This window comes from Prionailurus viverrinus, chromosome B1 (assembly GCF_022837055.1).
Source record: "Prionailurus viverrinus isolate Anna chromosome B1, UM_Priviv_1.0, whole genome shotgun sequence".
In the NCBI taxonomy this organism is placed as follows: Eukaryota; Metazoa; Chordata; class Mammalia; order Carnivora; family Felidae; genus Prionailurus; species Prionailurus viverrinus.
Window position 1 is genome coordinate 110,366,618 of NC_062564.1, and position 23,557 is coordinate 110,390,174.

The 23,557-nt window shown below is 36.3% G+C and overlaps 1 protein-coding gene and 1 pseudogene across 17 annotated transcripts in view; one reads left to right on the top strand and one right to left on the bottom strand.

The window, feature by feature from the left end:
* CAMK2D (calcium/calmodulin dependent protein kinase II delta) overlaps positions 1 to 23,557 on the top strand; it is a 321,165-nt gene that overhangs the window by 235,870 nt on the left and 61,738 nt on the right. For all 17 annotated transcript variants that reach the window (XM_047854990.1, XM_047854974.1, XM_047854981.1 and 14 more), the window contains 2 exons: positions 6,933 to 7,035; positions 14,514 to 14,597. In XM_047854990.1, the coding sequence (XP_047710946.1) occupies positions 6,933 to 7,035; positions 14,514 to 14,597 (187 nt within the window). The remainder of the gene's footprint in view (positions 1 to 6,932; positions 7,036 to 14,513; positions 14,598 to 23,557) is intronic.
* LOC125163375 (60S ribosomal protein L6-like) lies at positions 14,875 to 15,778 on the bottom strand (annotated as a pseudogene).

Genomic DNA, 23,557 nt, shown 5'->3' on the forward strand with positions numbered 1-23,557 from the left:
TTTGATGCACAGTTTAATTTGTCCATATCAGTGAGAGAAAAACACAGAAAGCGTTCTGTTTTCCATCATTATTAAAGGCACCTACAAGCATATTAGTACTATACAATTTGTTTGTAAGCCCATCCTAGAACAATAGCTATATTACTGTAATACCTATAATATCTACTTATAATACTACCTATAATACTTCACAGTACCTAATATAGGACTTCATACCTAGTAAATACTTGTGGCATATGCTTTCAATTTAGGAATGAATGAAACTCAATGAAAAGCACATTTACAACATAAAAAGCATCATTGAATAAAATAGCTTTCGTGGATGTTAATTAATATTGAATAAAGAGGATAAGTATATCCTCTTTGATACGGTCATAACATAAAGATCATTATCTGAATAACTGCCACTCTTGGGAGCTTCTTAGACAGTGGAATCCACCAGATGGAAAATTATAAGGATCTAGAGACAAGGCTGAGGCATAGCAGACAATTAGAGGATGTCCTCAAACAAGCAGTAGAATAAGGTTCCATGTGGTGGGATATTAGCATAAAGGAAGCACATCAGTCAGAGCCAGACAGTATCCAGTGGATACACAAGCCTTTTGTCTAATGTGCAGCCAGTGTCAAACCTAAGCAATATTAAGGAGTATCTACCAGTGGTGACATAATTATAGTACTATAGTTGAATATGACTCTCATCTTTGGGAGAATTTGGATCAAGGTGAGATGTTAGTAATAAAAATGATAATAGCTGCCATTTATCAGGCATTTACCATGTACCCTAAACTATGATATCATATGAATCTTAACAGCTTTATGAAGAAGGCGCTTTGATATTCCCCATGTTGCGTAAAGAGAGCTTTAGCAACCACTAGTGAAAGAACTTACTCATGGTCGCTCAGCTAGTGAGATATGATTTGTGCCCAAGCATTTTGTTTCCAGTGTCTGCAGACTTAATTACTACCATTTCTCAATTCGTTAGTTGGATAAATCAAAAACTTTACAGAGGCCGAAAAATAGGTCAAACGATGATGGGAAAGTAATTTCACCGGCAACAGTAAGAATTGGAGAAATGATTTTAAGATTTGTGAATCAAATGATTAAAATGATTCTGCCTATGGATGTTCCAGAACTACACAAAATCTGTATCATTAGGAATAAGAGAATAAGTTACTTTTTAAGATATAATATGGAGTGGAAGGGGACAATATAATTTGCCAATAGATTGGTGTCCAAAGTATAAATTTCTTATTCAGGAAATCAGTAAAGTGGCATTGGTCCCAGCCTTGGGAAAATGAGGCATAGAGAAGAACGATATGCATTTGCCACATGTAATTTAGGCCACATCAGACAATCAGTTTGAAGTACCTAAAAATAGACTGTTTACAAAGAATGGATTGCTATAACTCAGTGTTGAGTGTTTGTGAACTGAGGATTGAAAAGTCAGGTATAAAGAGAGAGGAACAAACATTCATCAAACATGTCTTGATGAGGCACTGTCATAACTCCGGGCATAAATTACAGAGCAAACTAAGAACAAACCTTATGTGGATAGAACCTATAGGCCACTGAATAAAGATCATTTTAAAATATGTATCAGGGCTGTTCCTCCCAGAAAGAAGGATATACGTCACATGAATACTGCACCCTGAAAAGCATTAGGTTAAGAAGGTCGCAGTAACAAATCACAGCTCTTGAGGTCACAAGAAGTAGAGGGATATCAAACCAGATGTGTTCTCTCATTTAAGAGCCTGAAGAGTACAGTTTCTGTGAATCAGTTAACAGAAGTCAAAGGAGGCAGCTCTATAGCTGCGTTTTATCATATAACTGTATTTCACACAAAGGGGTAAGATTTCTTCAGTTCAAAGTACAGCAGAAATGGTTACCAAACTACTTCATGAACACCAATCTGGTTAGAAGACTTCATATACACACAATAATCTCTTAGCAGCACATCGACACCTGTAAACTGGCTTAGCAGAGAATGAGCTACCTCCTGAAAAACAATGTTATTTAATGGAAAAGTCATTAGATCAATAGATGGAGAAAGAGAGGGAAGAAGAGAGAGAGGAATAGAATAGGTTTTTAATGAAGGTAATAATTCTGGAGATTTGGGGTCACTTGAAAACTTTTATAGGAATAAAATTAAATTTAAAACCAGAAAAGAAAGAAATTAATTTTCTGGAGGACTATGACATGCAATAAATCCTATTTAGCAATAGATATATCAAATTGTGAATGTCTGTTTTGAATAATTATAAAATCACAATTATTCCACTTTTCTCAGAAGCATACTTAAATACAAGTTTAACAAACTTACCATTTGTGTATAATGTATGTAGAGGTGCTTTAGAAACTATGTAAGTGATAAATTCCATAATTCATTAGTCATTCTGGTGTCTCTTTATTGAACCTGACAACTGTGTGTCAAGCCATAGAGAAACAGTAGGTGATTGACACAGTCCCACTGTGGTCACCCTCACTTCTTTCAGTCTACCTGAAAATATGTGCTAATGATGTAGAAGTAAATAAAAAAAAACAGGAATGGAAAACAGATAATTCTAAGGAACTTGCTCCATATATGCATGGTTATACAAATAATACTTCCTAATCACAGACTTACAGCACATGTGTCAGCTGAAAACTCCCTGTGCTAAATACATAAATTCAGGCATCCATTCCATATAAAAATGAAAACAAAAGTCACTTGTACCATGTGCACAAAAGAACTTCTACCATGTTCATGAGTGAGATTGGTATTCAAGCTTTGCAATTCATGCAAACTTTCACTTAGTTTATTTCTAGGAGCTTGGTTCACACCTTCTTTGGCAAAGGAAAAGTGACTGAAAACACACCAAAGCACAGAATGTTTATCTTCATGTTGAAATAATTGATACACTTCAATAGAGGAAAGAAATCTAAAAAGACAATTTCAGTTCCTGAAAACTAATATGCAAAGAAATGTAAGAATTAAATAATAATGGAATAATGAAACTAATAACTAGCTGTTTTTATAATATTCATAAAGGAAAGAGCTATAAAAAAAAGTAAAGCACACATGATGTTGCTGCACATATATAGTCCTAGTATTTGAGTTTTATTGGCTAGGTTTATTGGCTGTGATATGACTGATGCTGAAGATGGTCACCACTTTTGCCAAATCAGTTCCTTCATAAAGATCACATTAATTTAGAAATTCTCATATGTTTGTGAGATTTTTGAGAAGCAAGATTGAAAATATGTCTCATAAGTTCTCCCCCTTGTCTTATTTGGATATGGGTAGTAAATATTTTTGAGTATTTCAGATTCTTTTGCAACTAGCTACTTAGTGGACTGTCTATACCAATGGTATGAAACTTTCCCATTTTTAATCCATTGGAGGAATTCCCTCAGTCTCACATCTTTAAAAGAAGCAATCAGAAAGCTGGCTTCAAGTCCTCCATCTTTTTTGATGTCTCTACCTCATTTAGACACTGAGGAGTTTGAGTCATTTTATCTCCTATGCCAGTCTCTGTCCTCAAAGTGATTCCAGCAACTTGCCTAGGTACTTTGAGATATTTGAACAGATTCAAGAAAATCTCAAATCACAACTAACAAAGTTGCCTCTGCATCCATATGGAAGTAGAAAACAAAACTTGCCAACAGTTGCTGCTCATTACAGCTGATATGCTATAAATGGTTGTTGACACTAAGACCAGATGTCATGGAAAATCCTGCATCATTAGGAAGCAATTGGGTGGGGAAGGAACCTGTGTGTGAGAACATCAGTAGAATCTATTTAAAAACCGACCTAAAAAGTGATCGCATTATAGGAATTTAGAGATAATCTCAATATATAAAGATGAGCATAATAGATTGCATTAAATTTAGGAATATAGACATCCTCCAAGTTATAAACATTCATTGCAAATGTGATGTGCATTTGAAAGTTGAAGGGACTCATTAGCTCTAAGACTGTGAGTTACCCATGTCCACACAGGACATAAACCTAGATCTTCATCTTTTTTTAGGTCATCATGTTGCCCATTTCTCTCATGTTCATCTGTGCATTGGAAAACCTATGTTTCTGATTTCACCTTTCTCCTTCGCTTTACAAAATCAAAATAGTCGAATAGTAGGAGATAAGAGTGTAGTGGTGATCCTTTTTAAGGAAGCAGCCACTAATTAGCTGTAAGACTCTACCATTTCAGCTTTTATGAAATATAATCACAAATTATCTTCCTTTCTGTCGGTGTTCAGAATTTGAACTAACCTACTTGCCAACAAACTTTTGTAGTACAACATATTTTTTAAGTTGGAAGCTATATAAATAGTAGAACATGATAACAGGATTATTCAAATTTTGGATATATTCCAGAGAGTTGTATATAGTTCAAATCTGTGTGCTATTTCTAATGTTTCATTGAAGCTGGTCATTAGAAGCAATCTTGTGATGAAACATTTTATGAAAGCAAAGAATACTTTAATAAAATCAATAAGCATCCTGATTTTACAGTTTGCATTCTGTAATTCAATATTTTAGGTTTGCCTAAAAGATATGTCCAAACATGAGGCCATTTTAGTGCTATTAATTTTTAAATCTACACAGTAACCTTGAAAGAGCCCTGCCTTTTCCTGTACATAACTGCAGCTGAACAGTCTTCATGGGTAGAAGGTGAAACACTGATCCAGAAGGATTATTTCCCTGGATGACTCATGAGGCCCTATAGAGAGGTCTTCTAGGTCATCTCTAGGTATGAATATTTGCCCCAGTCATTCAGAGGCCATGCATGATAAAATCCTAAGGTGTTCCATTTCTTCTGAATTGGCAGATACTTGGTGTTTAAGGGCATAATGCACACAGCACTGCCAAGAAACGTTTTTGATCTAGTGATAAGAACAAAAGCACATTAAATATTTTAAAAGTTTACTTACTGATGGCGCTGGCATTTTCTCAACAACTTCAGTATTATTTGATCTAAAGACCCCAAATGACTGAGATTTCTAAAGTGATTGGAACTCGCCTTGAATGAGTGTGGTTGACAAATTAGGACAGATGTGTATTAGCAGAGATCTCTGACATCTCAATGCTTTTGAATGTGAAGGTTACAAAGAACTAAACTATTGCTTAGAGTTTGATGTGGTTTTTCCAAGTCATTTATTCCATAAATTAATAGCTGGAAATCACATTGTGATTAAATTAGAAAATGAGTGAATGTAGTGGGCCATAAATTTTATTAATGAAAACAAAATGTCAAATATTAATAATATAACATTGTTAGGTACTGTACTACATTAATAGACAACAGAGTTCCAACTAATTTTGAGTGTTAGGTTTTTACTAAAAGTTATTTCAGCCTGGAGATCTTTCATATCCTTGAGACATCTTTATCCCAGTGTCCACATTAAATTACCATGTGTTTAGTGTTGAGGTGATTAAAAAAACAAACCAAAAAAACCCCTATCAGCCCTAAGAAATTACAAAGTTTTCCTTACAGTTACCTATTGTCATAATAGTGATGAATCTGATGGCAGTGAACAGCAATAGCCCGAAGAAGCTGGTACTCGATTAAAACTTACTTGCCTACACTCTTATTTCTTGTAGACTTAACCTAATTTTTTCCAAGTTCTGGTTATGAGTCTTTGCTAATTTGCATGGCTGGCTTAATAAATATTGGTTTAGGCTGTGTTTATACAAGGTCAAAACAACCAACAGAATTGCTTAATTCAGTAAGAAAAAAGTAGCCATTTCATGAAAAAAATTATATTAGTTTGCTAACACATAAACAGAACCAATTTGAATGACCTGAATATGTAGATTTCCAGACAATTGTTTTGGCACTTGTAGACTCCATTGTTTCCCAACTTTTTTCAGTCCGAGGCACACATCTAAATTTACTGGGTTTTAGCCCAAGGTAAGAACATGTTGAACTACACTCCCAAATGTGTACTTGGGGATGGTGGACTTCACTGTATATCTTAATCAGCCTCCTTTTCCTGACCGTCTTCTGCCTTTAGTTCCTAAAATCCACAAAGGCGGTCTGGGGAAATTCAGGATTTTGCCCTGATGCCTGTTTTCAAAGTTCCAGTGTGTCTCGATGCCCTGGTTGGGAAACAGGGATAAATAGACACAGCCTTATTCCAAGACTGAGTTATCAGTCCTTGAACAACGATAAATACCCAAGAAAATGAAAATGTGTATTTCTTATAGTATTCCAACATGTGAGAACACATATATAAAGAATGATTTGAATCACACTTTGTAGACATATAAATTATGTTTTAAAAAACTGGCTTATGAAGAAAAAAAAAAGCTAACTATAACATTTGGCAAATAGTAGTACACTCTTCCTGCCTTTAAGAATAAACAGATTCTTAAAGACAGCAATTTAATACGTAATTCAGAATAAGACTCCAAAATTTGTTCAGAAATTGTTTGGAAACATTGAGGAATCAAAATCACTACATTTGGGTCCAAACTCTTGAAGTCAACTAGGATTTAATTTGCACAGTTTCATTTGCCAAATGTCTGTAGATTGGTCCAACTCTTGTTATCATTTTGCCAAGTTTCCTTCTGCTGAAAATGTCTGTGCTCTATTAGGCTTCTAAGTCAATGTCCATGGCCAAGTCTGGACCTCAGCAGCCCTTGGAAGCATGTGAGCAGGTCAAGACAGGTGCTTCCATTCATTCGATCTCTCCCCAAGTGTATTCTCTCTTCTGCCCAGTATCTCTCTAGTACATTTTTGCATCTGTCTGAAGCCTGCACACATGATAATTTTTAATCATTTTTCTAACCATATTTTCCCTGAGATTTAGGAATGACAGTCTCCTGGAGAGAGGACAGTGCATGACTTTTTTTTTTTCCTATTCTTACAAAATATGTTGTTAGTTTTGAATAGTCACTTAAAATAGGTTCTCACTTCAGTCTCTTTTTTTTTTCTTTCTAAATAAAGCCTGAGAATTTGCTTTTAGCTAGCAAATCCAAGGGAGCAGCTGTGAAACTGGCAGACTTTGGCTTAGCCATAGAAGTTCAAGGAGACCAGCAGGCGTGGTTTGGTGAGTAGGGCCTCTCTCTACTTCATGCTGCTCGTTCTCTTCTGGCTCATTGTAGCCCACTTCCCAGCCAAAATAAGACAGAAATGTTGCCTCTAACAACAACCTGACTAAATCTGAAGACATTAGATCTTTATAAGCACTTAATTTTACTGACATTAAAGGGTATATGATCTAGAAGTAATTTAAGGGAAAATATTAATATAAGAACAGTAACACATTGACATTTTCTTAAGGGATGAGTGAGAAAATGAATCCTGTACCAAGAATTAATGGGGAGGGTTGCAGTGTTCAAAAAGGACTTTTTTTTTCATTTGAGAAGAAATTTATTGTTCACACAGAACCTTACTTGATGCCAAAAACTGCTGTATAATAGGTACTCAGGAAATATGGACTATTTCACATATTTTTTTGATTAAGAAATTAAGGTTCTAAAAATATTATGTGTGTATGTGTGTGTTTACCTTAATTATCTTCTGTTCTTTAAACTTCCAGTTTCCTCTCTAAAATTTTGATAATTTTGAAATTTCCATATGATGAAATTTTGTTTACAGTTTGTTTACAGTTAAGAAAGAAATTAACTGTGAGTTTAAATTAGAGCATTTCTAACCAGGCTTGTGGATTGTTTTAATATTTATCCTGTCAGGTTATTTTATTCACTTTTTTTTATGCCTCCGTTTTTGCCGCTTCTCAGTACTGACCCAGTTTTTCATGTAATGTCCCAAAATATAACCTCTCCCCAAGCCTCAATCTTACTTTTCTGACTTTCAATGTATTGAGGTTAGGTTATTTTTTAAATGATTTTTTTCACTTCTCATTGCTTTTTTGCTGAACAACAACAGAGCACTCAAAAAAATGCTTATTCCTTTTGTTTTACATGCAGACCCTCTCTGTGTTTTCCTAAAGATAAGGTGTGCACAGAGCTTCCAGGATTCACTCTGTCTCTAATCTGTCCCAGCTAGTAAGTGGGAATGGATGACATGGCAGCCTTCTCCCATCTCCTCTGCCAGCAGCTTAATTTAGGACCTCATTTTCTGCTTCCTGTCCTGTTTCAGTAGTACCTGACTGTTACCCTTGTCCGTGAGTCCTCCTAAGCTTAATACCGTCATTTGCATGAAGTCTCTCCTCACCCACCAGATAAATACAGTATCTCCAAATTTGGCATTTGGTTTGTCATATTTTGACATATGAATAAGCTTGTTCCTGTTAATTGCAACCTCAGAGAAAGTAAGACCTAGAATATGTACTGTAAATTGGAGATACAGTCACATCTTTGTATCCTGGGTAAGAACATGGTTGACACAGATAAAGAATATATAGTAATTTGGAGTTGGGGTCCAACAGGAAGTAGCAGGGCAATCGCAGAGATGGACTGAGTAATTAATGGGGATGCTTGAATTAAGCATGAGGCCCTGCCCCCTCAAGATGCTGACACTTCCATATCAATAACTATTTACCATACAGCGTGGGAGCATCTTAAAAGAAGCATGCATGAAGTGCTGTGGAGCACAAGAGAGGAAGTCTGAAATTCTGCCTGTGGGGAAAGTTTCAGTGATTGGTGTGCTTTTCTGCCTCCCTAATGGATGAATGAGAATTTGTTCACTAACATAAAGGCCATACAGAGGGATCAGCACATACAAAATCTCAGAGGCATGAAACTATTGTTTCTATTTAAGGAATAACAAGAAATTTGGTATAGTAAAGTATAAAGTATACTGGGATGAGTGGTAGTTAATGAGGTGGGAAAGGATTTTATGTGCTTTTGAAGGATTTGGCTTTTATCCTAGAAGTTTCAAGGATCTGGTGAAAAATTTTAAGAAGGGAAGGACATAATTGGGTTTATGTTACATAATGATGTTGTGGATAACAATGTGGAGGGTGGCTTAAGGATACTTAGCCTCAAGGCAAGGGACCAGTTAGGCTAATGCAGGAGGTCAAACTATGCCTGATGACAGCTTGAACTAATGAGTACGCAGAAACAAGTTCCAGATACCATGCAAAACAGACAGGGTCTCTGAACTCTAAGGAAATCTGTTTAGAGGAAATCAAAACCCTAGAGGTTGGACTTTAGCCCCATCTAGAGAAAACTGGGAACCTGTTTCACAAGACTCCAGGTATGAAGCAGGATACCAAAATAGGGACTTAGATTTAGGCTAAGGGATGTAATTGTCAGAACTGGGTACAAGGTGATGATTAGATATCAGGAACAAGACAAGCCCTATTATCAGAGCTGAGGCTGCAAATTAACATCACTAATTTGGCTTGGTGCTTGCAAGAATGATATTATTGAGCTCCTTAAATCTCCCCTTTTTTTGAGCTCTTTGTTTTATCTCTTGTGCTCTGAGCTGAGGACAGAATTGAGTGTAGTGCAAAAAACTCCGCTTTTTGAACTAGAATATCCAAGCTTATATCCTGTGGTTCTTAATAGCTGTATGATATTGGGCAAGTCACTTTAACTCTGTGAGGTCCATTGTCCTCTTTGTAAGCAGTTATAATAAACACTTCCTTGCAAGGAACATACCTGTGCTACAAAAGATGTTGAATAAGTTTTCAAAACCATCTTGGCAGGGAACACAATGTCACAGTTCTTTGCCTACCTAGTGAAAGTTGTTGAGCAAATCCATGAGTGGAAAAACCAAATACCAAGTTAGTGAAAGCAATAGCATCCAAATAAAAGTACACAAATTTCAAATTGTGATCTGGTTTATTTCTAAAAGCGATCTGGTTCCAGAGAAAGAATGACAGATTGGGAATAAAATCCCCATTTCTTCTTCTGTATGATTCTATGGCAGTTAAGTTCTTGCTAGGGTATCTATTAGAGTAGTGACTTTTAAGAGGTGCATTTTAAGTCCTAAGAAAATTCAGCATTTCAACAAGTGTAGGAAAAAAACATAGTTTATAAGCTTAAGCGAAAACACAAGTTTTTTTTTCTTTTTTTTTCTTTAGCATATTTTCTGCTTATTCCACTCAAGTTCAAGTGAATCCTCATTGTAACCTACCTGAGAAGGAGGCATGTGGTGTATATAATATATCTTGTGGGTGTTCTACCAGATATATCATAAATTTTAAAGTAAAAGCATGTTTTAGTATGAACGACTTGTTTCGATATTTATTCAGTATTACCTACCAGCATAGTCTCGTGTATTTGATTAATTTTATCTTTTAAAATGTATTATCAGTGTTAGGCAAGGAGTCTTTTTATTTTAATAAAATATTTTAATTTTAAGAAAAGAGCAGAACTCTTTATTTTGTGCAATGCGAGGAGTTCAGGCTTTTGCACAATTTTATCTTAAGAGTTCTTCTATAAATAAAAATGAGACAAGGCTTATAGAAGCTGTTTATTGCGTTTTTTCAATCCTCATTTTCAAGCCTAAATGTTTTTCTCATGATAATTTCTTCTGTCTTCTTAGCCCCGATTTATTTGAGCACTAGCCAAAATGCTAGAAGTAACACCTTGTGTCACTACATTTGTTAAGATGGCTAGAAAATTTACCAAAGCAAAATATCCAAATACAGTCCATTTTCTCCTGTGGGATTGGAAGTGCTATTTACAATATATCTCTAGTTCTTTGTTGCTGTTAGGGCAAAAAAGTATAACTACCACCATCTTGCTTCATGTAAGAATTGTTTTACTTGGTTGCTGTTATGTCTCTTTTTCTAAATATTAAGGTGTTTTTTTTAATGCAATGGATACATTTCCAACAGTAAGTAATTCTGTATTTGTTTTGGTATATTCTGATACTCCTATTGGTTTTTCAGAGTGAGAAAAACATACTATCTCTAAAGAAGGCAAGCTCTCATTAATTTCCTTGCTAATAACATACATCATGAAAAACAAGATTCTTATGAGTTTAATCTCCTGCTAAAGAAGGTTTTATCCATTTTACCCTCAGTATTTTGGTCTTCATGAGAACACATTGCACAGTACACGTTTCCTTAATGTTTGTGCATTTAGATTATACAGTAAAACCTTGGTTTGTGAGCATAATTTGTTCCAGAAACATGCTTGTAATCCAAAGCACTTGTATATCAAAGTGAATTTCCCAATAATAAATAATGGAAACTCAGATGATTTGTTCCACAACCCAAAAATATTCATATAAAAATGATTACAATACTGGAATATAATACAAAATGTAATGAAAAATAAACAACCTGAACCTATCTTTGAAAACCTTTGTGACTGGTGTGAAGCAAACAAAAGAGAGGAGGGTTATTGTTTAGGGCCACTTTCACTATCACTAACAGAATAACTACTATCTATTAGCTTAATGGAATCTTGTTCTGCATGGGGGCCATTGTATATGCTAATATGGATGTTGAGTACAGTACAGTATTAATCAACTCTTGTCATACACCATATGTAATGTAACTGGCAATAAAGCAGCAGAGGAAAGGGTCTATATCTGTCGGCAGCCTGACCTAGAATGAAGCAAAGCATTCCTAAGCTTCCTCTTGTCTGGAAAAGCAAGGGACTGTCCACAGGTGCTTTGAAGTGACAAATAATACACTACCATCAGTTATGGGCACCTTCCAACATTCTGAAGAATCACTGATATCTGCCAAACACAACAGCCTGAGACCAAGCATCCAAGCGACGATCACCCATAGTCCTGCAATGAGAGAGAGAGAGAGAGAGAGAGAACCATTGGCTCAGTTGTGATCATGTGACATTCGGCATCACATCTTACTTGTATTGCAAGACATCGCTCATTTATCAAGTTAAAATTTATTAGAAATGTTTGCTCATCTTGCAGAACACTTGCCAAACAAGTTACTCGCAATCCAAGGTTTTACTGTACTTCAGTATTATTAGGAGTAAGGACCCCACTGACTGCTCAAATGATAACTATACCAAATAAGAATGAATGTGATGGTGTTTTCTTACCATTTCAGTGTCCGGAAAAGGTTTGTAATAATTTACATTTAAAATGATCTTTTCATTTCTAAATCACATGGTGACTTATCTTTTATACCTAGATAAAATATTATTAACATTTCCTCCTCTAGGAAAGGTATTCTACTAAGATATGTAAGACACACATTAAAGTTTACTGATGCTAGATAGGAGGTTATAGATTGTATATAAAAGAATACTCGAAATTTAGAGTAAGGAAGGACCACTGAGAATTATAGTTAGCCAAAGAGATCACTAAGGTGGAAATAACTCATAGCCCATAGAGAAGACGTAGAGATAGAAATTGAGGCTTTAAGGAACAGAAAAAGTAACATCAAGGGCAAGAATGAGAAGTCTGTTTTCAAGAGACCTTAAAGAGATTAATCAGATCAAATGCTGAGGAGTAGAAAGAAATCATGTTGGGTAAATAAAGGGGAACTGAGTGATAAAGGATCTTAAGTGTAGGCTAGGACCTTAGTCTTTAACCTGGACTTTGGCATCAGTTTCTCATTGGGTTCCTTTGTCTGTGTCTCAACTTGGGAGAGGTTGGAATGAGAGAGAGCAGGTGTGGCATACCAGAAGTTCTTTAGAACTCTTGTGCCCAGCCCTACCTTGGAATTAGCTGACTGACATCACTCCTTAAGGTAATCCTCAAACTTCAGTTAATGGAACTGCCATTATTCAGGAATTCTTCTACCTCACAACTGTCAAGCAAATGCTTCTTTGAAGTAAAGTTTGAAGAAGAGGTAGATCTGTTGTGGTCCATGTAAAGCTTAAACTACAATACAGGGCTCTTTTTTTGGGAGTCCCTTCACACTGTCCATTCCATCTTCCTCCACTACAAAGAAAAGGAAAAGTAATACAAGGGGAAGGGGATTAAAATCCCCAGCCCTTTGCCTTACTTTCTAAAGTAATTTATTTCAGAAATAACCATGACATTTATACACACACACACACACACATTTGTTTTTATATCTTTGTATACATTGTTTGTACTTAATAGCTTTGAAGATGGGAAGAAAAAGCTCCGTTCCACAGAATTTTGCATCCCAGTAAATATATAATGAGCTTCTTCAGTGATTTGTGGTTAGAGGAATTCCTGATTACATATCCTTTTAAAGAAATGTTTTGTTTTTATGTGTGCCTTTAAATAAAACTCCCAAATCAGAATAGTTATTTTTAGTCTTTTTGAAAGTAAATATTTTTATTTGAAACCTATTATTTTCAGAAATAAGAAAAATGTTACTCTAGGTTCTAGCTATAAATTGATTGTTATTTAAGCGTACCTTATTGGAGTTTACATTGATTTATACAATAATGAAACTTTTTTCTGCCATCTAGTTTCTCTTACCACATCTCTCTCAAAATTCTAGTTGATACTTGCTCAATAGTAATTCATTCAAATGTTCCTGAATCCTTTAAATTCACAGTTATGAGTACACACTGACTATTTATTAGTACACTGTGATCTCTTTGATATATTTCGGGCTTATTTCTTTTAGTGAATTCCTCAACTTCTCTCAGCCCCATCCTCAACTCATAGAGTACCTCAATTTCCAAAAATATTTACTTGGCATCTATGTTTGTGTCCTTCTGTTTCATAGGTGAATGCTTCTCATAATAAAATTACATAGATATCATGATAACTATCATCTTTTGTCAGGTTCTAACCCTATCTTCAAATCTCTCCTCATTTCTTTTCAGGTATAGAGGAGGAAAGACTTTGTCTTTTCCCTCTTAGGTCTGTGGCGGGGGCCTGTGAGTTGAACTGACAAAAGACTGATGAACAGGAGAAAAGCATGCAATTTGTTTTAATGTTAATATTTTAATGCCTTTCTAGAGAAGAAATGAAGACCTAGAGAAGGCTAGACCCAAGGAATTATATCCCATTTTAACAAAAAGTGATAAATTGTGGAGATTTGACAAGACAAAGAAAAAAGGGTTTGGGCTAGGGGCATTAAACTGTGGGGGGAATAATGAGGAAATACCTAGAGAAACTAATAGAAGAGCAAGGCTATTTTACTGAGGTTGGTTTGTGTAGATCCATCTTGGCACCAACTCCCATGGCAAGAATGTTCTCTTCCTGGCACCGGGAGGGCACCTTTTCCACAAGAAATGTATGCCCTACTTTTAGGTAGAAAGGAGGAGATTAAAGAGCCTGTCATACGTCTGCTAATTCTCAGTTGCCTTCAGCTAAAAATAATCAGTATGCCGCCGTGGCATATTTTAGGGTGGTGTGTTCTTATCTTTCACAGGTTTTGTTTCAGTTCTGACATAAGTACGTGAGAATAAGAACTGCTAACCGAGTAGACTTAAGTATACGGGCTGACTGTATAGCACAATAAAGTAGCCTTCATGTCTGGAAATAAATGTACTTTTTCCAATAAGCTACCAAGCAGATTAGTGTTGATACTACTATAGAGAGAAACCAGTCTGCATTATTTTCATCTTCTGAGAGCCTTATTTTATTTTGACAAACATATTAGAAGGTTAAAAGGTCCTCCAAATGTTTTATTCCTTAGTTTCTTATATCATATTGGTTTTATTAAGTCAACTCTGACTCCTTAACATCCATTTTCCCTAGGTTTTGCTGGCACACCCGGATATCTTTCTCCAGAAGTTTTACGTAAAGATCCTTATGGAAAACCAGTGGATATGTGGGCATGCGGTAAGGAATCATCTATCTATCTTTCTTTCTTTCTTTCTTTCTTTCTTTCTTTCTTTCTTTCTTTCTTTTTTTCTTTCTTTCTTTCTCTTTCTCTCTTTCTTTCTTTCTTTCTTTCTTTCTTTCTTTCTTTTTTCCTTTCCTTTCCTTTCCTTTCCTTTCCTTTCCCTTCCCTTCCTTTCCTTTCCCTTCCTTTCCTTTCCCTTCCTTTCCTTTCCTTTACCTTCCTTTCATTTTCTTTCTTTCTTTCTTCCTCTTTCTTTCTTTCTTTCTTTCTTTCTTTCATGGATCTGTTATTTAATTAGGTTCTTTGTAAGAAATTTAGAACACCAATTTGTGAGGGTAAACTCCATTTGTGAGAGCAAACACAGAGCGGAGGTAGACCTGAAGCTGAGGACCGACTTTGATTTTTGGCGGAATTTGCGAGTCCACAGCTTTCTGATCAACCTTGCACTGCTCTGTAATCTCATATGTTTCTTTCTCCGTGTTGAAGACCTCACCTTCCTGGCGTCTGGGTTTACGCAGCTTCTTCTTAAAGTAAACATCAGTGAGGTGTTTGGGGATTTTCACACTGCTGATATCAATTTTGGTGGAGGTAGCAATGACAAATTTCTGGTGTGTTCTATACAGAGGAGCTCAATTAAGAGACAGAGGTCCAGTCACAAGTAGCAAGCCACTGCTCAGTTGCTTCAGGAAAACCACTCTCTTGCCTCTGTGGCACCCAGTGAGGATGATCAAAATGGCCCTAGGAGTGATGCTAGCTCGCAGTTTCCTCACATGCTGACTGAAAGGATTTTTGCCATGGCTCAACAGCTTCTGAGGCACATCTTCGGTAGGATAATACCTAGGCATTTTGTGAAGTTTAACCACTCGGGTACCACCATTCTTATCACCACCAACTGGTTTTGTGACAGTAGCAAGAACCTTCTCCTTCTTTTTCTTTTCAATTCTGGATTTAGCTGCTGAATACTTCGCTTGTACATGGCCTTAGTCGAATACATAGCCGATCGGGAATATCTGCCAATTCCTCTGACTAGGACAGGGTTTCGGCTGCAGTGGGGCTTCTTCTTCTTTGGAGTTTTAGCCTTGAGGTTACCCTTCTTAATCTTGCCACCAGCATCAGCCTTCTTGGCTTCAGGTTTCTTCTCCGTAGTATCCGGCTTCTCAGCTTTTTCGCCCACCATCTTGCAAGATGGGAAAGAGCAGGAATCATATTTCTATGCAAATTTTACAGTATACCAGTATTATAATTAATGATAGGATCCTTTAAATTGGAAGTTGATGCTCTCTAATGATCGACTTAGGGTAGTAGTTCTCAAACTTCAGCCTACCGCAGGTCACGTGGAGGGCTGGTTAAAGCACAGACTGCTGCTTCTGAATCAGTCGGTCTTGGGTAGGAGCATGTGTGTTTTTAGCAAGTGCCCAGGCGATGTTAGTGTTTCCAGGTCTGGAAGCACCTTGAGACCAGGGACACAGCATCACTTGGAGTGGCCATGTTTTTATGCTGCTGTCCTTCCACCTCATCCAAGCAGCCCTTTCAACAAATGCCACGTCTGCACAACATGGTTGGCGGGGGGTAAAAGGGGAAAAGTGAATCTTGGAAAAGAAAGCAATTAGTCTGTTCTGTGGACTGAACTCTGCTTTAGACCTTTATCAACCAACTCTAATCAAATAAGTATCCTGTGCAGGCTCAAAGCCATATAATATGGAGGATTCCCACCACAATTTTTAAACGGAATTTCTGTGTGTTCTGTACACTGCGAATAGGTGAAAGACTAAAATAAAAAGGATACTATAGAATACTTTGAAATATTTTTCAACTGGAGTCATTGACACAAACTAGTTTTCTAGGTTCCTGACACTGTGTCATTGTTACCAGTCTAAATCGTGTGGCTTTAGTGTGCCGCAGACAGATTTTGTTGCCTTTGGTGTTTGTAAGCCTGGAAGGATTTGTTTAAAAAAATGATTATGAAAATAACTTTTTACATTTGGTTTCATGGAAAAAAATAATAAATTCATCACCATTACTTTGTAGTGCTAGGTTATCCCACACTATATATCTTGTCAGCTTGATCTCATTAGCAATAGCAACTTGGTGTTTGATCTGAAACTGGATGCCTCTTGGACCTTTAGACTTACCTCCATGCCCAGGAAAGCAGTTATGGGAGGAGCACTATATCTCCAGTCACAACGCCTGCGTTAAGGTCTTTACTTTGCACTTACCCTATCTCTAGTATCTCTGAGTTGGTTTCTGTATCTATCAAACAGGAAATATTACCCTTGTAGAATTGCATGGGGGTCAAATAAAGACATTTTATAGTTTGTAAAGAAATTTAAAATGCAAACAGCTATTACTCTAAAAGGTTGGATTGTCATTTAATTAAAGGGTGAGGTCTTGGGTGTCTGCTCTGTCCCCAAGCTCTGTCTTCCTTCTGCCTACCTGAGAGTATCTTCGAAGTATGAACTCGATGTCTTTGGGTTAGAGCATTGTCACAGAACATCCTTGTTCAAATCTAAATGCTAATGGCAGATAACTCACATATTTCCCTTGCAACATAACACCTTTCATCACAGATCTGTCATTGCTGATGAATTTAAAAAGCAGCAAAGAGTGTCCTGAGAGGCAGGCAGACCTAGATGGGTTTTATGGAGGAGGGAGTTGATGGGAGTGTAGCCAGAGTTCTGCACTTAGACCCTGAACACTAGTGGGCTAGTGTAGTGGAGACTGATCAGTAGCTGGGGCAAGGCACTCAAGAGTCTTTTTGCTGCCTTCATGAGAAGGTCACCTCTAGCCTCCCTTCACCTCCCTTTTTCTCCATCCCTTCTTGTTTTCCTCTCTCTCTTCCTCCTTCCCACCCACCCCACAGGTGGGAGGCAGTATGTGCACTGGTTGAGAGCACCCACTCACTCAGCTCTTTGATGCGCTTGCTGTAGAACCTGGCACAAATTTTATAGTCTTGGTATCTCAGCTTCCTTGTATAAAACAGAAAGTAAGAAAGTGTTTCTTTTTAAATGAAGTTTCAAGATAACTGATAAGTAGATATGTGAGAGAGAGACTTATGCATTTTATTAGATGACTCAGCATTATTGTTTTGAACAGCAGTTGAATATTATGATAACTTCATCTGGTTACCTGAATACCGAATACCTCTCTCCCTTTGCTTTCTTTCTTCTCCTTTAAATTATTCTTTTGCAGGCCTTTGATTCTGCCAAAGATGCTATTGTAGACCAGTTTCACAGCTCCTGAATCCTATTCATTCAGACAATTTAAATAAATCAGTTATTTAGTTCTTGCATTAAAAACATTTTTTTGACAATGTATCAATTTTATTTGTGTTTAAGAATGTCAGGTTATTTAAAAGAAACCCCCCAAAAAAACCTGGTATTTTGTACTAGGGATTCTTTTCCTGGCTGGGGAGCAGAATCAGTGATGAAACTTATGTGTGTATGTGTGTGTGTATATGTATGTATATGTATATATGTATCCAGCCCCTACATAGGCCCTCTGCTTTAGTGGCTCTGAGTGGCAGCTACATTTTTTAATAACTATGACATATCATCGGGGTTTAGACTCACTGTCTTAGACTTACTAAATACACTATGCTCAATTTTAATATTGCTTTGGTAAAGTTGAGTATATCTGGCTTTTGAATTTTTTGTTTGAATGCATTGTTTATATAGCTAATCTTTTAAAATAATAGTATATCTTGTAATAATAGGATTTCACATCTGGTAAATGCAAGGTAACTCATAGAGTAGAAGCTCTCTCTTGGCTGGACAAGGGGAAAAAGATGGGTGAAGAGTAGCTTCCCTTCTTACTGTGTGAGCTATGTAACATTCTTAAAAAGTTAAGTAGGGGCATCTGGGTGGCTCAGTTGGTTAAGCATCTGGCTCTTGATCTCAGCTCAGGTCATGATCTCATGATTCGTGGGATCAATCTTTGTGTCAGGCTCTGCACTGGCAGCATAGAGACTGCTTGGGATTCTCTCTCTCAAAATAAATAAATACACTTTTTTTTAAGTGCATGTAAATAGCAGATAGTGTATGTATGCCTGCAGATGTATATGCACATACACACAGATCTCATAATGACTATAGAAACTTAGAGCCATAGGGCATCTCACAGATTTCAACCTGAGTTTTGCCATGAGCAGAACCACCTTTCACTTTGCTCGGTTTTATCCTTACCTTTGCTTTCTTCACACAGTTTTCTACAAACAAATAGTTAAATCCCTTTGTGACAAGCAATGCTCTATTTAGAGCATATATTTCCTAACAGTTCCCATTTTGCATAGAGATAGTGATATATTTTTAAATTGTGTGCCTTAAAATGCATTTGGGATCACATAGGTAACTATGGAAATGTCTTAGATATTCTAATATCACAATAATGCCCCACCTCCTTCCACAAACATCATAATGCCTTTTGTTACATTTCTGGATCACTGCAGTGGGTTTGGAACACTGTCTTAACTATTTTATTCTATTTTCACTTCACTAAGGTAACATGAAAGTTACATTAAATTCTCTTACGTTTGTAAGACGGTCTACCCTTTCTCATCCTCAAGGTAATAAGCACCAAGGGAATGTACACATATTCAGTTGCTTTTAGATTATGACCTATCTTGAGAGAAACCTTTTTAGCCATTCGTCAGCACTAGCACTTGCCTATTGAATAACTACTTCTTTTCAAGGCTAGACATTGTAGAGTGGGGTAGGAAATGACACTACCCAGATAATAAAAGAAATGTAGAATAAGACATTTAGCAGAATAGCAGCTAACCTTCTGTGAATTAAGCTATGACCATGCACTACAGCAGATTGTCTTTTTAACAGTTGACATAGAGCAGAGTGAAGCACAGTATTGGTATAATAGATAAAAGAAGTCTGTACATCATTTTTATTAGAAATATGCAATTATCCATACATAGGACATTTCAAATACCACCATTACCTTGCTTTTGAGACCTCACACAGAATGTAGTCTGACCTGCACTTAGTCTTTCAAAGCAACTAGTCTTTTATTGAAAAGCAAATAATGGACATTAGTGAAACAAGAACACTCCCCTGAGTTCTACCTTAACAACAGTAAATTGATTTTGATGGCTTTCTTGCATATATAGCTGTTTCCATAATTCCCCAAAGGAATGAACAGATGTTGTTTATAGATGTCACTGAATCACTGGATTTTAACAGAACTTGCTTCTACATTTTGGCTCAAATGTAAGCCCATATAAACCTAGCCAACACACACATATGCGCGTGCGTGCGCACGCACACACACACGCACACACACACACTCTTGTCTTACTACGTCTCTGTCTGAATTAGATATCACTCAGAACAGTTATGAGTGATAATAAATTAGTGACTATCACAGAATATACCATGACTTTTGATGAGCCTTTGGAATATTATGGAATATATTAAGAAGCATGGTCACTAAGTTCAGCATTTGTGTGATTACTGGGCCTCAGAGCATATATTTGCTAAGGGTTCCCATTTCCTTAGAGATTGTGTTGCTGTTTTTTTTTCTTTTATTTCACTGGAATAAATCAGCATCAAGCACTTTTTAAGAAAGTATTTACAATTTTGAAATCTCAAGCAGTTTGTTGGTATGATTACCTTACACTGGTCAACTTTGTTGCTTATGATTACCAGTTCCGTGATTACCTTACACTTGGCCATCACAGATATGCCTCACAATTACAAGGCTCTGTTGCCTTCATCCTTTATGACCTATATCCTCATTAGTCTTCTATCCATGGAGCTTTACTCCTAATTATAGCCCCTACCAATATTGTCTTACTTTGAACTTACCTATTCTCTTAGATTTCTCAAGACACAGTGTTATGGTGTCCCTAACCTGATGTTTTAGAAACATGGACCCATGTTTCAAAGTGACCTGAGTACTTACCAGATTCAATTTTCTGGAATGCACCAGAGAATCACTGAATAAGATTCTTCATGGTGAGGCTCAGGAATTTGCATTTTATCAGGCTTGCTAGGTTATTCTAGTGCACACCAACATCCAACAGCATCATGCTAGCTAGTTGCAGTTTTCTTTAGGGCAGCAAATTTTAGGATTCTTACACAATATAGCAGAGGTTGCAAACAGGTGGTTCACAGATGTTTTGCCCAGATTGCTGAACCTTTTACTTTGGGAGGGGGGGTGTTGACATTTATTATTTATCTTTATAATTTATTATCAGGAAATTTCACTAAAGCAATTGAGAGAACTAATAACAAGATACTTTTGCTCTTAAATAACAGCTGTACCTGTCAAGTGATGGACACATGCTCTCCCCTGGTTACCCTCCTGCCCCATACACAGTGTGGACACAGGCATTCATCTCTTCCTGGTGCTGGAAGACCTGTTTGCCACCCCTACTATATGGCATAGTTACCATCATCTGGAAAACAACTTCCTATCTTGCTGACCTTGATCTTCTAGATCTTTGTTCTTCCCATAATTGTCTCTTTAGGTCAGAGTTAACACTTTTTCCTATTTGAATTGCATGGTGATTTTTTTTTGCATAAGGTATTGCAATATAAAAGGGAGCCATACTTATTCTTTGTATAGTTAACTGTACATTTCCAAACTCCACTCACAGTATGCCCTTTATTTACTGGGAGTATTAAGTGGATGTCTTGTTAGATTGTTCCATTAACTCCCCACTGACTTTTTGGAGTTTTTGAACATTGCTTTTTTCTCTCTCCTTCCATCAGAGCAGCGACTAGAATGTTTTAATCATTAATGTTATTATAGGTTTAATCATTTTTCTAACTCCAGCTTTTATTAACATTATTTTTGAATGTTCTTGATAATGTAATCTTTATACCTAATCAGTAATCAGTGCTTCTCAACTCTTATTAATCAAATATCTCTAGCATTGCCCAAGCTCAAATGACAGTGAAAACTAGTTCAACTTCCACTTTTAAATGTTATATGAAGCTGTGTCAAAATAGTTGTTTTAACTTTTTATTTTGGAAATTTCGAAGTATACAAAAGTAGAATAATATAATTAAATGACAGCTAATCCTATTTCATCTACACCACCCAACTCATCCCTCCTCCCCAAGATTATTTTAGTCAAATATAAATATAATATCAGTATATCTATACATACCATAATGTGTGTCTCTAAAAGAAAAGGGTTCTTTTAAAAGAATAACAATAATAACAGTACTTTAAAATTTAATATAATTACTGCTTAAAACCATCAAATAACTAGTAATTTTTTTGGCAGTTTGCCCTCTTGTCTCATAATTTTATTATTAGTTTGGTGTCTTAGGTTCCCCCCCCCCCTTTTTTTCTGTGAAGTTTATTTTTGAGAGAGAGAGTGAGTGCACACGAGGGGGAAAGGGCAGGGAGAGAGAGAATTCCCAAGCATGCTCCACACTGACAGCACAGAGCCTGATGTAAGGCTGGAACTCACAAACCATGAGATCATGGCCTGAGCCAAAATCAGGAGTTGAACACTCAAGTGACTGAGCCACCCAGGGGCCCCTCTTAGGTCTCTTTTAATTTGTAATTTCTGCTTCTCTATCTTTCCTCCTCCTCACCCCCCTTCTCATTTCTCCATTTATTTGTTGAAGAAACCTGCAGTTCCCACAGAGCACCCCTACAGAGTACCTGATATTGGTCTCTACATAATGTTTACCATGGTAAGGAACCATGATTCCTTGTGAAAGGAACTAATTCCAAGTCTAGGTTAGGAAAAGCACAAGATGATACAGGTGCATCTTGTTATAGCAGAAAGACAGAAAACTGTTAAAGACCACAGACTTTTTTTTTTTTTTTTTGCAAGAACATATCAGGGATGATATGACCTCCAAAGGTTGGATGTGTCTCATGATGTTAGTAGCTTCTGATGATCTCTACCTAGATACGAACAGGACTCAGGAGCCAACTTGAAGAGACTTCTAGTTAAAGATAGGACAATTAAAAGTTAAATGAGAAAAATAATAGTAATAGATTGAAACACATCAAGTTTAAATCCATGCATTCATGACGATAATCAAACTACAGTAGCAATCCTAACCTTGGATTAGGGGATTAATTAATGGGGAACCAATGTATTTCAAAATTATTTCGAATTATTTCGAATTATTTCAAAAACCAATTCATAAAGGAGGAAACAAAAGTCTGTTACTTTACCTTTCCTGTATGAACCTGACAACAAGGTCACCAAATAATCGATGAAATAAGTTGTTCTTAGACTAAAGAAGGTGTAATAGAATTGAAATATCTTTTTTTTTGTAACCCCTAATGAAATATCTAGGTAGAAATCATTAAAGGCCAATAATATCCTAAGAAACATTCAAATTTTGGAGGTTATATCTTCATCCCTGAAGTGCTCTCGCAAAAAAAAAAAAAAAAAAAATGAAGATTCTGACCAGCTTTTCAAGATTTTACTGACTTAGTTTTAGGGCAAGAAAAGAAACTCTATTTTTTTTTTTTCATTTTTTTTCTCTGACCTAGGAGAGGAAGGTAAAATATTAGGGTTATAAATTAAGCTTACAAGAAAAAAGTAAAATGGAATGGGGCAAAGACTCTCAGTTAGACAATAAAAACTTTAATAAAGTGCATAGCTAAAGGAAAAAGTGGCTGCAGGGAACATTTAAGACAGTACCAAAGTGCAACCTTACTAGTGGTCAAGGCCTTTCAATTACACAACACAATTTAAAATTTTAAATGTATTTGTCTTCATAGATGAAGAAAAAGTAGCTCTAGCCTGCTTGTGGCTGAAACAGTTATTTCATATAAGTTCTCAAACCATTTCCTCATCTGTAAAATGGAGACAATAACATTTATCTACCTCAGCATTGTACAGGGAGTAAATAAGGTAATGCACTAAAGCAGATGTAGCTACTCAAAAAATGTTACCTACAATAAAATGTATTATTATACCATGACTCTCATAGTTATTCTATACTTACAGAAAATAGAACTCAAAAAA